The 15,408-nt window shown below is 54.8% G+C and overlaps 2 protein-coding genes across 3 annotated transcripts; one reads left to right on the forward strand and one right to left on the reverse strand.

Moving 5' to 3' along the window:
• Window positions 1-8,803: 8,803 nt before the first annotated feature.
• On the reverse strand, window positions 8,804-11,237 carry ELOB (elongin B). The gene is made up of 4 exons (XM_090054835.1): window positions 11,103-11,237; window positions 9,378-9,512; window positions 9,164-9,275; window positions 8,804-9,022 (listed from the first exon to the last, which is right to left on the reverse strand). Exons 1-4 carry the CDS (start codon window positions 11,103-11,105, stop codon window positions 8,910-8,912), a joined length of 363 nt encoding a protein of 120 aa, XP_089910961.1. The 5' UTR covers window positions 11,106-11,237; the 3' UTR covers window positions 8,804-8,909.
• QPRT (quinolinate phosphoribosyltransferase) lies at window positions 11,224-15,069 on the forward strand. Of its 2 annotated transcripts, none has more exons than XM_090054799.1 (4): window positions 11,224-11,358; window positions 12,891-13,448; window positions 13,758-13,889; window positions 14,799-15,069. In XM_090054799.1, exons 2-4 carry the CDS (start codon window positions 12,894-12,896, stop codon window positions 15,006-15,008), a joined length of 897 nt encoding a protein of 298 aa, XP_089910925.1. In that variant the 5' UTR covers window positions 11,224-11,358; window positions 12,891-12,893; the 3' UTR covers window positions 15,009-15,069. The 2 variants fall into 2 exon arrangements, with proteins under 2 accessions (XP_089910925.1, XP_089910924.1); XM_090054798.1 differs by lacking the exon at window positions 11,224-11,358 and adding an exon at window positions 12,498-12,581.
• The last annotated feature ends 339 nt before the right edge of the window (window positions 15,070-15,408 follow it).

Raw genomic sequence — 15,408 nt, forward strand, 5'->3', positions numbered from 1 at the left:
TTGGGTGTGTGGCTGGTCAGGGACCCCAGCATCTGGGTCTCGATTGGGGGCATCTGATTGGTCGCCTTCTGCCTTGCTGCCCCTCCACCAATCAATCCAAGTGCAGCTTCCTGTGTGGCTGTTCTGTGCTGGCCCCGGGTTCCGCCCCAGAGTTGTCTGCATCTCAGCTCCAGGTAATGCTTTCCCTGAGGTGTTGTATGTTTCTGTACTGCACCCCAGAGCCAGCTGCATCACTGAGTTTCTATGAAACGGAGTCCTTGTTACACCCAGCCATGCCCCACCCCAGAGCCAGCCCCAGCCGGTACAGAGAGAGGCCCGTATCGGTGTGACATGCATGGTAGGGACCATGATTAGGGGGGAACACTTCTAATGGGGCCTGTGTGCGGAGGAAGAATATTGGGGTGAGACAACTGGGGGAGGTGGGGGAAACTGTAGGGGGAGCATGTGAGGTCACATAAGTGGGCATGTGGCATGGGGTCCTCAATCTTTTGTGGGGACAGACACTGTTTGGGGGCACATGGGGCAGGGCCTTGATTTTTTTGGGGGAGGAACAGATATGGAGTTGACCCTACTGGGGCACAGGTGGGTCCTTCATCTTCTGGGGGAGATCCTATGGGGCAGGTGGTACAGGTAGAAGTGTAAAGGCTGGATTTTCTGCAGGAACCCATATTAGGGTGACAGCTGCATAGGACAGGATTCCTATGGGCATCACACAATGGAGGGGGATGTTTTCTGGGGGGACCCATTTTGGGGTGACACCTGCATATATGGGATCCACAATGGTGTCACAGAATGGTGAGGTGGATTTTGGGGGGGGTTCTATGAGGGGGAGACACTTGCAGATGGGTGACTCATGGGCATCACACAATGGGGTGTTGGATTTTGGGGGGCCCATATTGGGGTGACCAGCATATGGGGGACCCACAAGGGGTCACAGTGTGGGGTGGACTTTCTGAGGGGGGCCTATTTTGGGGGGGGCTTGTGTGTGGGGGACCCACATGGGACTACAGAATGGGGGGTGGATTTCCTGGGGGGACCCATATTGGGGTGACACCAGCATATGGGGGTCATACAGTGGTGGGGGCTGGATCTTTGAGGGGGGACCATACTGGGGTAACACACCTATGTGTGGGGGACCCATATGAGCATCATAATGGTGGGGATGGTGGATCTGGGAGGCCCATATTGAGGTTACAGCCCTGCATATGGGGGATCCATATGGGCATCACACAATGTGGGGGTGGATTTTCTCAGGGAACCCTATGGGGGTGACATACATGGGGGGTGCCTACTAATGTGACACATGGGGGGCAATTGCATTACTCCCATAGGGGTCCCCTATATTTGTGTTACACTTGCAGTGGTCCCCCATGTTTGGGTGTCTTCCCAATATGGGTCCCCTATTCATGTATCTTCCCAATATAGGTCCCCATGGGTCTTTCACCTTATGGTTTGTGTCACAGATAATGTGGTCTGTCACCCTAATATGGGTCCCCTTGTATGTCATTTATATGGGTCTCCTAGTCATGGGTCTCCCCAGTGTGGTTTCTCTGTGCAGGCAAAATCTGTATATGGGTCCCCAATGCACATACCTGTGTTATACCAATATGGACCCCTGTACGTGATGTGTATAACTTTCATATGGGTCCCCTATTCGTGTGTCCCCACACCATGGTTCCCATGTGTGTGAGATCCCAGTATGTGTCAGCCATATGTGTATCTGTTACACGGGCATAGATCCCCCATGTTTATGCATCGCTCATCTGGGTCTGCCAGTCGCTTGCCCTCCCTATCTGTCACCCCGGTGTGGGTCTTAGGTCCCTTGGTCACCTTAATATGGGTTCTCCTGAATGTGTTGCTCTAATATGGGTTCTGCGTTTTGTGTGTTACCTCAATATAGTGTGTGTGTGTGTGTGTGTGTGTGTGTGTGTGTGTGTGTGTGTGTGTGTGATCCTGTAGGGATCATATGTTCATATGTGTACACTAATATGGGTCCCCTGTGTATGTGTGCACAGCCCCAATATGGGTCCTCCTTAGATGTATCTGTTGTATTGATATGAGTCCCCCCACTGTTGCCTCCCCTGATATGTATGTTCCCCATATGTGCATCTGTGTCGCACAGATATGGGCCCCTATGTATGTGTGTGTTATTGCAGTATGCGTCTCCCGCATGTGTAGCTGTCATCCCAATGAGTCCCCCATGTGTCACCCCAATAGGTATCTCCTATTCTGTCTCTTTTTGATATGGTTCCTGTATGTGTCACCCCAATATGGGTTCCCTATTCCTCTGCCTCTGTGGGTCTCCTATTCATGTGCCTCCTTAATGTCACCCTAATATGGGTCCCCCCACATATGTCACCCCAATGTGAGTTTCCTCCCATGAGACCTAGAGTCACCCACATCATGGGGGCCCTGCTATATATACCCAGCCCTTTGTGCCCCCACCCCAGAGCCAGCCGCATTGTCCCCACAGCAGAGTCCAGGGAGCCGGGACCTTTGTCCAGAAGGGCTTTATTGTCTGTGTGTCCGAGGTAATAGAGCCCCCTCTTCCTCCTTCCGAGGTTCAGGACACATGGGTCCCTTGTCTAGAGACCTGGACACCTGGGTCCCCCCATCTCCCTGCATCCTTTACATTGAGGCCTAGACACCTAGGTTCCCTGCCTCTAATCTACCCATCCCTGGATGCCTGGTTCCCAGGCACTTGGGTTCCCTCCACCCCACTCCCAACACCTCCTTGAACACCTGAATCTCCATTGCTGCACCCCCCAGCTGTGCCTGGATGCCTGGGGACCCCCATCATCCACAGAGGCTAGGTCCAGCGTCCCATGCCTGGACACCAAGGTTCCCTTCTTCCCTCTTCAATGCCGGTGTACCCAGAGACCTACCTGGGTCCCCTCCCCTCCCCACATCTCCGTTGCTCCCAGCCACCCCCTCCATAAAGTAGGAAACACTACACGGGCGCGGGGGCGGAGTCGTGCTCGCTACTTTATGGCGGGGGGAGACTGTCACTGTTGCCGTTGCTGTTGCCCTTCCCTTGGCCCCCAACCCCCTCTCCTGGCCTCCTCCCCCACACCCCACATGAGGCCCCCCGGCTGACAAACCAACGGGGAGCCCCAGCAGGAGGTGTCAGGGCTGGGGCTGCTGAGTCCGAGATGACCTCTTCTCCCTCTGAGAAAACCCAAGCATCCTGGTTCCCAGTCACAGCTGGACCTGGCTCTAATTAACACCTGTGTTAATTGCTCTTCATGGAGAGATGTCCTCTTTGGTCTCAGCTGTGGACTAATGAGGAGCGGACTCATTTGGGGTTAAACAAGCTTCTCTTAGCGAGGGGGGCCAGTGAAAAAGTAGGGTTTTTTCAGGCCTTAAAACACAAATCTCATGATTTTTGTCCTAAGCATCTAACAGAAATGACATCTTTTAGCCTAAAAAGGCCAAATCTCATTTCCCACCCCCCCTAATCTGAATGTCAGTGGTTTGTGAAAATGACATATTTTAAATCAGAAATAGTCATGTCTCTTGATATTCCCCCCACCACCCAATTGTAATATAGGTCTCTAATGAAAGTGGTCGCTTTTGGCCTTCAAGGCACCAAAATTGTACTCGTCTCCCCAGTTTCAATACAGATTTTGAGTGAGGGCAACTGGTTTTTAGTTTAAAAAAAAAAAAAAGAAGGCCAAATCCTTTTAATAGTTTTCCCCTCAAGTTCAATAAAGATTTCTAACCAAAAATTATGGGTTTTAGCTGAAAATAGCTAAATTCCTTGATTTCCCTCCCCCCCGTCTTTAATGTCACTAAAGACATATCTTAGTCTTGAAGTCACCAAGTCTTGATTTCCCGCGCAATTATAATACAGATTTTCAACCAAAAAAAATGAGCTAGAAAATGGCTAAATCCCTTGACTTTTCCCCCTGAATTTAATTATTTCCTAATTAAAAGACATATCTTAATCTTGAAATCACCAAGTAGCTTGATTTCCGCCCCCCCTTGCAATTTTAATACAGATTTCTAACAAAATAAATGACGGGTTTTAGCCTAAAATAGCCAAATCCCTTGATTTATTTTTTTCCCCTCGTAATTTTAATGTCACTGAAGACAGTTTTCCTCCCCGAATTATACAATTTGTAAATAAAAATAAAAATCCAAAAATGGCCAAATCCCTTGATTTTCCCCCCCCCCCCATTTTAATGTCATTTTCTAATTAAAAAGATGCTGCATCTTAGTCTTAGTTGGGACCTGCCTCTTCTTGTGTAGATTTTCATTTAAAATCCCTGTAATTTTGGGCTGAATATTATTAAATCTCCATATTTCTCTTTCTTCTGATGTAGGTTTCAGCTCAACATCCCTTATTTTAGCCTTATGCTCCAAAATCTTTATGGAAATGGAGAAGTTTTGGAGTTTTCTGGGCAGAGAGAGAGGATTTTCATTAGGAATCTCCATGGAAATGGGGGAGAATCTGGAGATCTGGTGACATTGGAGCCCAAATGGATCACTTTTATCCAAAAATCTCTTCTAAATTAGCTCTAACATTAAAATGTGCCCTTTTCCCATCATTTTATGAGATTTTGGCATTAAAACATGTCCTTTGCCTGTAATTTGAGGGGTTTGGGATGCAAATAGTCAAGCTGGATTCAAATAAGGGGTTTTTCTTGGAAACCTGTATGGAAAGAGAGGGAAAATACTAAGATTTAATGACTTTATGGCCAAAATAAGTCACTTTGATTTGAAAATCTGAATTAAAATAGAGAAAAGTAGCACGTTTTTGGAGCTTTTCAGGGTGGAAAGATGGTATTTTTGCTTGAAATCTCCATAGACAAGGGGGAGAATCTGGATATTTGGTCTTTTTAAGGTCAGAAGTCACTTTGATTCAACATGTTTATTTGGTATAATTAATGTATTCAATATATATTATTTCTATACTTTTTACATGTGATGCTGTGTTTAAATGTTTTGATTATTTAAATATTTTGTGTTGAACATTTAAATAATTTGCTTTCAACATTTAGATAGTTTAGTGTTCTAAAATTTGAGTATTTTAGTTTTAATATACTAATTTAATATTTTAATATTCTGATATTTAATAGTCTGAATTTAAATATTTTAATAGCTTACATTGATATTGTGTGTGCATGTTCAAACTTACACCTCTTGAATATAGATTTTGAATCTAAGTGACTTCTTTTGCCTTTAATCACCCAAATCTCCCCTTTTCCTTCCATTTTGCGCAATTTTCAATTAATAATGACATTTTTATCATTAAAAAATTACCCAGTCTCTCTGGTTTACCCTAAGTCTATGCAGTTATCAACAAAAACACCCTTTAGGCTTAAATCTCCCTCTCTTCTTCCATTTTGAGTTTTCAAATTTAAAGAAAGACATTTTGGCCTTCAAAATAGCCAAATTTCTCGTACTCAGTCTGATTTTCATATTGAGTTCAATTAAAACTCCCTCGGTCTACCCTGAAAAGGGCTGAAAATAGTCCTTTTTTCTCCCATTTAAGAATTTTAAAAAATTAATTTGGACCTTCAAATCCAATCTCCATCTTCTCCCCCTGTTTCCGGGCAGATGTGGAATGAAAACCCCACCATTTTGCCCCCAAAATCCCTATTTTCCCGTTTTCCTGGAGCTTTGGCAGCTGCTGGGGTGCTAGATCTTCTGAGGCTTAAATCTCCAGGTTCTCCCCCATTTCTGTGTAGATTTCAACCAAAAACAGCTCATTTTGGTCTGGAAAAGGCCAGTTTTAAGGTTCTGCTCCCTGTTTTGTGGCTACTTTTGGTGTTTCTCTGAATAATTGGGATTTTTAAGAGAGCCCCATGGAAAAAGGACTGTTTTTAGCCCCAAATTTCCCTGTTTTTCCCCCACTTTCCTTCTGGCAGCTCTGGAAGCTCTTGACCCAATCCCAGCCCCCCCCCTTACACCCTAGAGCACCTAGGGGTTCAGGAAGGGGGACCCACCTGTTCCCAGATGCAGGGACAGCTCCAGGCCGGACACGCAGGGCAGAAAGACCGAGGCACGGAAGATGGGGGGGTATTTATTGCCCTGACCCCCCTCCTAGCCAGCCCCACCCTTGCCCCTCCCCTGCAGCAGTCACATGACCTGCCACTACCCCGCCAAACCTACAGGAAGTCAGGGAGTGGGGGGGCTCTGAGCATGGAAAGTCCCACCCAGGCACTACAGCATTAACAGGCCCACTATTACCCCCTCATAGTGGTGCCCCTCACTCCTGGCCTGCAGCCCCCCCGGCCCCACTCCCCTGGCAAAGAATGCAGGCCCCTTGGCTTTTCAGTCCCCCCCAACCCCTCCTAGGGAACCCAGGCGTCCAGGCCTTATAAGGGCAGCACGGGTGCTGGGGGGCAGGATGTGGTTGGCTATTTCTGGTGAGAGCTGCAGAGAACGGATGGGGCCTTCGGGGGGTGAGAGTGCGGGGGCAGGGTGCTGGGAGCTCAGATGCCTGGGTCCTATGGGGTGTGGGGGAGGGGCTACCTTCAGCAGCCACCAACTCTTCTGTGATGAAGGCAGGCGGAAGGACATGTGTGGCACCTGCCCCACACTGGTGCCCTTCACTCCTGATCCAACCCCCACCCCTTGCCGGCTGCACAGCAGTGCCCCTCACTCTCCACCTGTGCCCCCTTCATGGTGTCAAGGCAAGCAAATCCTCCTTCCATGATTGCCCCCAGCTGTTGACCCCAATTTGACCTTTTGATGATATCTTTGAGGGCCTCCCCCAGGTAATAACCTTTGGCTTTCTAGGAGTGGGATTGGTGATTCCTTGGCCTGCAGTTGACCCTGTGGCCCCAAGTGACCCCCCCCAGCTGTGACCTTTCTACCCAGTTAACTGCAGCTGACCCAAACTTAACCTTTTGGTGACCCCTTGACCCTGCTAAGCCCTGTGTCACTCCTAGACCAAAGAGACCTTGACATTTCAGTCAATGACCTGGGTATGACCTCATGACCTGAAGTTGACCCACCCATTAAGTGACCCCCAGACCCCTCACAAATATTTGACTTCTTGGGAGAAAAGCTATAACCTTGCACCTCATTACCAGGTTTTGACTCCTCTTGGACCCCTTTGACCTGTCCTCAGCCCCCAGTTGATCTTTCAGTGCTCTCCATGACCTGCAGGTGACCCCAAACTGAACTCTCAGTGACCTCTCGTGCCCTCTTAGTAATGCTCATCTGGCCCTGAAAAAGTGACTGTGACCTTTCACCTAATGGCCAGAGTTTGACCCCTTGACCTGTAGTTGGCTCAAGATTGACCCTCTTGGCCTGCACTTAACCCCTCCCCCCCACCAAATGACCCCTGGGCCCCTCTAGCAGCTATCTTGTTTTCCCAGAAAAAAGAAGGCCGTGACCTTTCAGCCAATTAGCCCATTTTAACCCCCCCCTTGTGACCCTTTGACCCCAGTGTGACCTCAACATTACCTTCTGGGCCCCTTAGCTTGTAATATCCCTAATTCATTTCTCTAAGGAAGACAGGGTAGCCCCTTCCCCTCAGTGAGGAAGGGGTTAAGGAGTGCTGCTAGGTTGGCCTCTGCCCCCTCAGAAGGCTTGCAGCCAATGGCAGGTGGGGTATAAAAGAGGGGAGTCCAGGTCAGAGAGAAGAGGCCTGGTAGTGGAGTCTGGCCCTGGAGTCAGTGTGGGGGGCCTGGGTGGAGGTCAGGGTCTTCCTTGGGTCCCTGGGCCAGGGGCAGGAAGTTATGGGGCCCACTGTGAGGGGGAACCTGTTATGGTTGGAGGGGGGACTTGTAGTGAGGGCAACCCCATCACACACCTGGGGGGATCCATATTGAGGTAACACTATCACACACGTGGGGGGACTTATATTGGGGTAATGCTGATCCTGGAGGGTCCTATACTGGGGTGACACCTGGGGACCCACATTGGGGTGACACCATCACACACCTGGTGAGGACTTATATTGGGCTGAGGCTGACACCTGGAGGGACCCCTATTGGGATGACACCACACAGGCAGGGATATTCCATACTGGAGCAACACCCAACACACACCTGGGGAGGACCCATATTGGGGGGACAGGATGATGTGCCAGGAGGGACTGATATCAGGATGACACCATCACACACCTGGGGGGCCATGCTGGGGTAACACCATACAGGTAAGGATATTCCATACTGGGGTGACACCTGCACACACCTGGGGGGTTCATATTGAGGTGACACTGACATGGGGTGACTCATACTGGGGTCACACTGACACCTGATCCATGTTGGGGTGACAGCATCTTGCACCAGGGAGGACTTATATTGTGGTGAAACTATTAAACAGCTGGGAAGGCCATATTGGGGTGACACCCAGAGGGGAGTTATAGAGATGACACTGACATCTGGGGAACCCATATTGGGGTGACACTGACCTGGGGGAATCCCTATTGGAGGGATAGGCCCCTGGAGGACCTATATTGGGGTGACACCACCATATATTGGGAACCAATATTGGGGTGACACCAACACCCATGCAGGAGAGCCATATTTCATAGTTTGTAGGGTTGGAAGGGACCTGAGCAGATCATCATATTGGAAGACTCAGTCTGGAAAGGGGCAGCCCCTGCTGCTCCCCTCTGGGTGTCACACTCAGATGGTCCCCCCCTTGCCCCATGTTGCTAGGTGTACGTCACCTCAATGGTTCCCCCTCCGGAAAAATCCCATGCCCCCCCACAAATGGGGGAGAAGCTCCCAGGCGAGGGGGGCTGGGGCCTTGAAGCTGGCCTCCCAGAGACCCCAGGGTCCGGGCTCCAACCTGCCCAGTGTCCTGGGAAAAGGAGTCCCCGAACTGAGCAGCAGCAACAAACGAGGCAGGTCCTTTATTGATTCCAGAAAGGGGGCGGGAAGAGGGGCAACAGGAGGAGGAGCATCTGGTGAGGGGGGCGTAGAGCCCCAGCAGAGGCGGTGGGGTCACTGCACGGGCTGCTCGTTCGCCCCAGACCCCGAGTCCTGCGGCTTCATGACATCCGGCAGCTCTGGGGGGCTGGAGAAGGGGTCGATGCGCAGTGGCTCGAAGGCCTCGTCTGGTGATGGGAGAGAAGCATCAGGCCCTGCCCCCAAGACCCCACCCCCTTGTTTCACCCTCTTTCTGCTATGCCCTTCCCCACCCACTGTTAACCTTGGCCCCACCCCCTTTCTGCCGGGCCCCACCACACAGGCCTCACCCCCGGGGCCACGGAAGGCCAGCCCCACAGTGGCTGGGGCCTGGGGCCGTGCTGTCTGGCTGGTGAACCCGCAGTCGCCCAATGTCTTCCCATCGTCCAGCAGTTGGTCGTCCTGGGGCAAGAGGAGCAGTGAGAAGAGGACCCAGGTGTCTGGAGTCCCAGGCCCCCTGCCAGCCCCAACCCCTCCCCTGGGAACCCAAGCATCTGAGGTCACCTTGTAGAGCCGCTGCTCCTCTGGGGGCCGCTTGAGGATCCCCTCCACGATGCGCTTGAGTTCGTAGACAGTGCTGGACTCTTTGGCGTCCGTGAAGATGGTCGTCTTGTGCCTCCGGATCATGAGGAAGACGTCCTGTAGGGGACCCGCATTGAGATGATGTCAGCACATGCATGGGGGGGATCCCTATTAGGGTAAGGCATGCTCCCAGGGGGACCCTTCCTGGCTTAACACTAACACACACCTGGGGGGACCTATATTGGGGTGATACCAACACATGAGGGGACCCACACTGGGGTGACACACATTAAGCGGAGCCCATATTGGGGTGATACCTGGGAGAACCCTTACTGGCATGACACTAACACACATGGGGGACCCACTTTGTGTGACTCCCTGGGGGAGGCACATTGGGGTGACACACACTGAGGGGACCCCTATTGGGGAACCCTTGCTGGCATGACATGGGGGACCTGTATTCAAGGCACACACACCTAGGGGACCCATTTTTGGATGACACCAACACGTGAGAAGGACCACACTGGGGTGACACACACCTGTGGGGATCCATATTGGGGTGACACAGGAACCCATATTGGGGTAAAACACCTATGGGGACCCATCTTGAGGTGACAACACCACCATCACGTACACAGGAACAAAATTAGGGTGACATACACTTGGGGGGTCCTGTATACAGAAAACACCCCTGTAAGGGAACTGTATTAAGGTACAACCACGCACACGGGGAACCTCTATTGGCGGGGACACACACCTGGGGGGTCCAATTTTGGTAACAACTAAATGCACAATAGAGGGGTAACATGTACCTGGAGGGGACCCATATCATGGTGACACCCACACATATGGAAGACCCACATTGTACAGGGTCACCTACACAAGCCCGGGGAGACATATTTGGGGTGATACATACCTAGGGGGGTTCATACTGGGGTTACACAAACACACAGGGCAGGGGGACCCACATTGAGTTAACATAGGCCCAAGGGGGAATGATATTAGGGTGACACACCTGTGGGTCCCAAATAGACAAGACCCCTTTTCTGGGGGGGACCCATACTGGGGTGACCCCCATGCACATGGGGGGACCTCAACTGCCTTGAGACACCCCCAAGGCACCCATATTGAGTGATGTCCCACCCCCAAGGGGCCCCATATTGGGGTGACCGCCCAGGGCCCCCCTCCACAACAGAGACTCATATTGGCGTGACACATCTGGGCAGGATCCATATTGGGGTGATAGCCATAGGGTCTGGGGGGGAGGGACACTGTCACAGGCATCTGGGCCCCCCCACAGGCAGCCTGTGCCCCAAATAGGTCCCCTCAGAAACCACCCCTCTCCCATGGTTCCCCTCCCCCAACGTTCCCACCCCTCTTGGGGTCCCCCTCAACCTGACGATATAGCGTGGGTGAAGCCAAAGCATTGGGGGGGGGGGCTACAACTAGCAGGTGGGGCTTAAAGGAGGGGGCGTGCCCAACACTCCGAGCCCCGTGCGTTCCAAAGGGGCGGGACTTCCGAGAAGGGGGCGTAGCCAACGTCCCCAAGACCCCGGGGTTTTTTAAGGGGCGGGGCCAACGGGGGGCTCCCAGGGGGAAGGGCTGCAGGGCTCGGAGAGGCGGGGTCAGGGGCTGGGAGGTCTCCCAGGGGCGCGGGGGGTCCTGGCGGGGGTTCCCGCGGGTGGGGGAGCGGCGGGGGGGGCTCACCATGGCCGCCGCTCCGCGCTGCCCGCTCGCTCAGCCGCCCCCGGGTCCGCCAGGTTCCCAGCGTGCACCACGGGCCCCGTAGCTCCGCCCCCCAACAGCAGAGGACGGGAAGGGGTGTGCGTATAGCCGGACGCCATCTTGGGAGGGTCGATTTCCTCTCTCGCTTTCCGGATGCAGCCGCCATCTTGGGGTGGTTTGGGACCGGCGTTGTCATTTTAGTGAGGTCGGAGGTGATGGATGCAGCCATCTTGGGAAGGTCGGAAATGGTTGAAGGGCGGGGCTGGGCGCTCCTCCACCTTCCCGGCATTCCCTTGTATCTCGGGAGGCGGTGTTTGGGTTACCACGAACACCCCCAGACCCAACTCAAAGCCCAAGCCAGTGACCCCCATGTAGAGGCTTGTGTAACTCCCATATGGGTCCCCCATGTGCTGAGGGTCCCCAAGGTGGAGGGAACGCCACCGGGAGGGTGGGTCTGGGGGGGGGGGCCTTATATAGGTGACACCCACAGATGGGGTGGGAGGCGAGCCCTTATTGGAGTGATGAAAGTTATGACCCCCGTGTTGTGTCACATTTATATATGCCCCCATGTGTATCTGTGGGTGACCCCAATAGGGGTACCCCCTGGGGTCCTCTTCCCCCCAATAGGAGTCCATTAAAAAATCCACCCCCCCAAACCACCGTCCCCTTCTCTGTGTGACATTAACATGGGCCCCTGATATGTAGGGTGGTGTCCTCCCACCAAGACCCCCGGTCATATCCCCTTTAGGGGTCCCCCCCAAAATCCAGCCCCCCTGCCTCTCCATCCCTTCCCCTTTGTGTGACATCAATATGGGCCCCGTAAAAGTAGGGTGTGTGCCCCCTAATATGCCCCCCACAAAATCCAGCCCCACACCAGATTCCTCATCCATTTCTCTGTGACATCAATAGGGGCCCACTATAGTTATGTTGGTGTCACCCCACTATGAGTCACCTATGTGTGTGTCTCCCCAGTATGGGTCCCTCCCCCAGGAAACCCAGCTCCTTCAGACCCTCTAACCCCTCCTATGTGGGTGACACCCATATCAGCCCCCCATATGTCACCCCAATATGGGCCCCCCCCTGAAAATCCAGACCCTCCTTTTTGTGTGTGTGGTATCAACATGAGTCTCCCCTATGTAGCTTGGGGTCCCCCCAATATGGGTCCCCCAGAGGTGCCTGCCCTCAGAATGGGTCCCCCTAGAAAATCCAACCCCTTTGTCCCCAGACTCTCCACCCCCTCTTATGTATGTGACACCGATATGGGGCCCCTGTGTCCATTAGTGTCACCCCAATAAGGGTCCCCATGGGCTGAGGGGAGGTTTTCTGAGGTTGTGCTTGCCTCTGGGGTGGGATCTGTTAACACCCAACCAGCCTGAACTTTGCTCCCAGCCCCTCCCTGGCCCCTCCCCCTGCCTGGAAGCTTCCCTTCCAGCCTGTGGTCCCGGCTGGGGTCTCTGCCAGGTAGGGGAAGGACCCAGCATTGCCCCCCCGCCATCTGTTTTCCCAGCCCTGCCCCAGGCACTAAGAAGCTGGGGGAGGGGGGGGAGGGTTGGGAGCCCAGACACCTGGGGTCCCTGGGAGGGGCGTGAGGCCTCGGGGCTGAGAGGAGGGGGTTTAGGAGCCTGGACACCTGGGCTTTCCGGGAGGGGAGAGCAAGCGAGCCTCCCCCTCCCGTCATCAGGGGGCTCCAGGGCACTGCCTGTAGAAGCTGGAGAGGCCTCTCTGGTCTCTCTTCCCGTTTCCTCTCTATGGTTTTGTCTCCCCCTCCAGGCCATGGCGTTGCCCCCGGTGCCTGCCCACCTGCTGCCACCCCCCCGTCTCTGCCAGCTGGCCCGCGATTGGCTCCTGGAGGATGCCCCAACCTTCGATCCAGCCGGGGCGGCCCTGGGTGACCGCCCGGTGACCGCCCAGATTGTGGCCAAGTCCCCAGGGGTCCTGGCAGGGGGGCCCTTTGTGGACGCCATCTTCACTGAGCTGGGCTGTGCTGTGGAGTGGGCAGAGTCCGAGGGGGCGTGGCTAACACCGGTGGCAGGTGTGGCCTGGCTGAGGGGCAGGGCCCGGGCCGTGCTGGCTGGGGAGCGGACGGCCCTCAACTGCCTGAGCCGGGTCAGCGGGGTGGCCACGGCTACAGCCCGGGCTTGCCGTCAGGCCCGAGAAGCAGGCTGGGCCGGGGTGGGTGTGGCTGGCACACGCAAGACCACACCAGGCTTCCGATTGGCTGAGAAGTACGGGCTGGTTGTGGGCGGGGCCGACCCCCACCGCTTCGACCTAGGCGGCCTGGTCATGATCAAGGACAACCATGTGGACGCTGCCGGGGGTGTGACCCAGGTGAGCTCGCCCCCCACTGGTCTGGCCTGGATGCCTGGGTCCTTTTGCCCCACCCTGCCTCGGTCACCTGGGTCTCATCCTGGGGTCCTGAACACCTGGGTCCCATCCCCTTCCCCCACCTCAACTCTTCACAGGACACCTGGGGTCCCATCTTCTTGGGACCCCTGTAGTGGAATGGGGAGGGGGGGTCCATCTGGGACACCGGGTCCCATCTCCCTGGGGCCCAAGTGTTGGGGGTAGGTGGGGATGATGTCCAGCCTGGACACCTGGGTCCCATCTTCCCTCCTTCCCTGACACTCCCCCCCACAGGCCGTCCAGGCCACCCGGCGGGTGAGCAGCTTTAGCCAGAAGTTGGAGGTTGAGTGCCGCAGCCTGCAGGAGGCACTGGAGGCTGCCGAGGCAGGAGCTGACATCATCATGCTGGACAACTTTGCCCCTGAGGTACTGGCATGGCCCAGAGCCAGATGCATTGTGGGAGCTGTTACACCCACCCCAGAGCCAGCCACCTCAGGGGGTGCCCCGTGTATCCACCCTTGCTGTTTCCCTGCCCCAGAGCCAGCCACATCATGGGGGTTCCCCATATACCTGCCCTTGCTGTGTTCCCCTCCAGAGCCAGCTGCATTGGAGGGTCCCTGTTATCCCCAGCCCACCCCAGAGCCAGCTGAATTGAGGGGGGGTGTCTCATATACCCAGCCCCTGCTTCACCCCAGAGCCAGCTGCACGGGGGTGGGGAGTGTCTCTGTTAAACCCAGTCCTGTTCTACCCCAGAACCAGATGCATTGTGGGATCTAGTGCACTCACCCCAGAGCTTGCTGCATCTTGGGATCCCTGTTATACCCAGCCCCTGTCCCACCCCAGAGCCAGCTGCATCCTAGGGTCCCTGTTATCCATAACCCCATCCCATAGCCATCTGTATTGCATGGGCGCCAGAGCCCCTGCCTCACCCCAGAGCCAGATGAATTGTGGGAACCATTATACCAACCCAAGAGCCAGCCACATCTTCAGGTCCCTGTTATACCCAGCCCCTACTCCACCTCTGAAGCCAACTGCATCTGGGTGTCCCTGTTATCCCCAGCCCTTGATACATCCTACCCCAGCACCAGCTGCATCTGGGGCTCTGTTACACCCAGTCCCTGCTCCACCCCAGAGCCAGATGCACTGTGGGAACCTTTATACCCACCCCAGAGCCAGCCGCATCCAGGCCTCTTATACCAAGCCCCCCGCCCCTTCCCAAACCCAGGCACACGATGGGATCTGTGACCACCACCCCAGAGCCAGGCACATCGGTAGGGACCTGAGCCACCTTCCCACTCTCTAACCCCTGTCCCCCCGCTGTCCCCCCCATGCCAGGAGCTGCACACGGTGGCAGCGACGCTGAAGGCCACCCGCCCAGGGCTGATGGTGGAGGCAAGCGGGGGGCTGACGGAGGAGACGCTGCTGCACTACCTGGGTCCCTGCGTGGATGTGGTGTCGCTGGGAGCGCTCACCCAGGCTGCCCCTGCCCTTGACTTCTCCCTGCGCCTCTGCCCCCCTGCCCTGATGCCCCCCGGGCAGGGGTGAGTCAAGGGGCCTGGCTGCCCTCCCCTCACTGCTGCCAATAAAAGCATCTGAGCCACAAGGAGTTAATGTGTGGGGGGTTCTTCTAATGGGGTGGGCTCTGGCTGGACCCCTGGGTTCCTGGTGTGTGTGTCCTGGATGCCTCTGGGTTCCCTTTGAGGGGGACCTGGATGCCAGGTGGGGGTGGGGGGAGGTTGCATTTACATGCATGTGGGACCCAGATGCCTGGGGAGAGGTGTCCATCCTGGATGCCTGGGGTCCTTGTGGAGGCAGGGGCTGGACGCCTGGGGGCAGGTTTGCATGTGCATGCATGTGGGACCCATATGCCTGGGTTTCCTGTGTGTGTGTGTTTGTGTGTGCCCTGGATGCCTGGGTTCCCTGTCGGGGGGCAGAGGGAGATGCG

This window comes from Crocodylus siamensis, chromosome 6, assembly GCF_052110815.1.
Source record: "Crocodylus siamensis isolate JL-2025a chromosome 6, ASM5211081v1, whole genome shotgun sequence".
In the NCBI taxonomy this organism is placed as follows: domain Eukaryota; kingdom Metazoa; phylum Chordata; order Crocodylia; family Crocodylidae; genus Crocodylus; species Crocodylus siamensis.

What these genes read in the sequence shown, in the direction of transcription:
- ELOB (XM_090054835.1), bottom strand. An exon ending in AGGAGCAGCGGCTCTACAAG is followed by an intron (nt 9,276 to 9,377) that starts GTGACCTCAGAT and finishes CTCTTGCCCCAG; the next exon opens with GACGACCAACTGCTGGACGA. An exon ending in GGCCTTCCGTGGCCCCGGGG is followed by an intron (nt 9,023 to 9,163) that starts GTGAGGCCTGTG and finishes TCCCATCACCAG; the next exon opens with ACGAGGCCTTCGAGCCACTG.
- QPRT (XM_090054799.1), top strand. Translation starts at nt 12,894, where the DNA reads ATGGCGTTGCCCCCGGTGCCTGCCCACCTGCTGCCACCCCCCCGTCTC. An exon ending in CTGCCGGGGGTGTGACCCAG is followed by an intron (nt 13,449 to 13,757) that starts GTGAGCTCGCCC and finishes TCCCCCCCACAG; the next exon opens with GCCGTCCAGGCCACCCGGCG. An exon ending in TGGACAACTTTGCCCCTGAG is followed by an intron (nt 13,890 to 14,798) that starts GTACTGGCATGG and finishes CCCCCATGCCAG; the next exon opens with GAGCTGCACACGGTGGCAGC.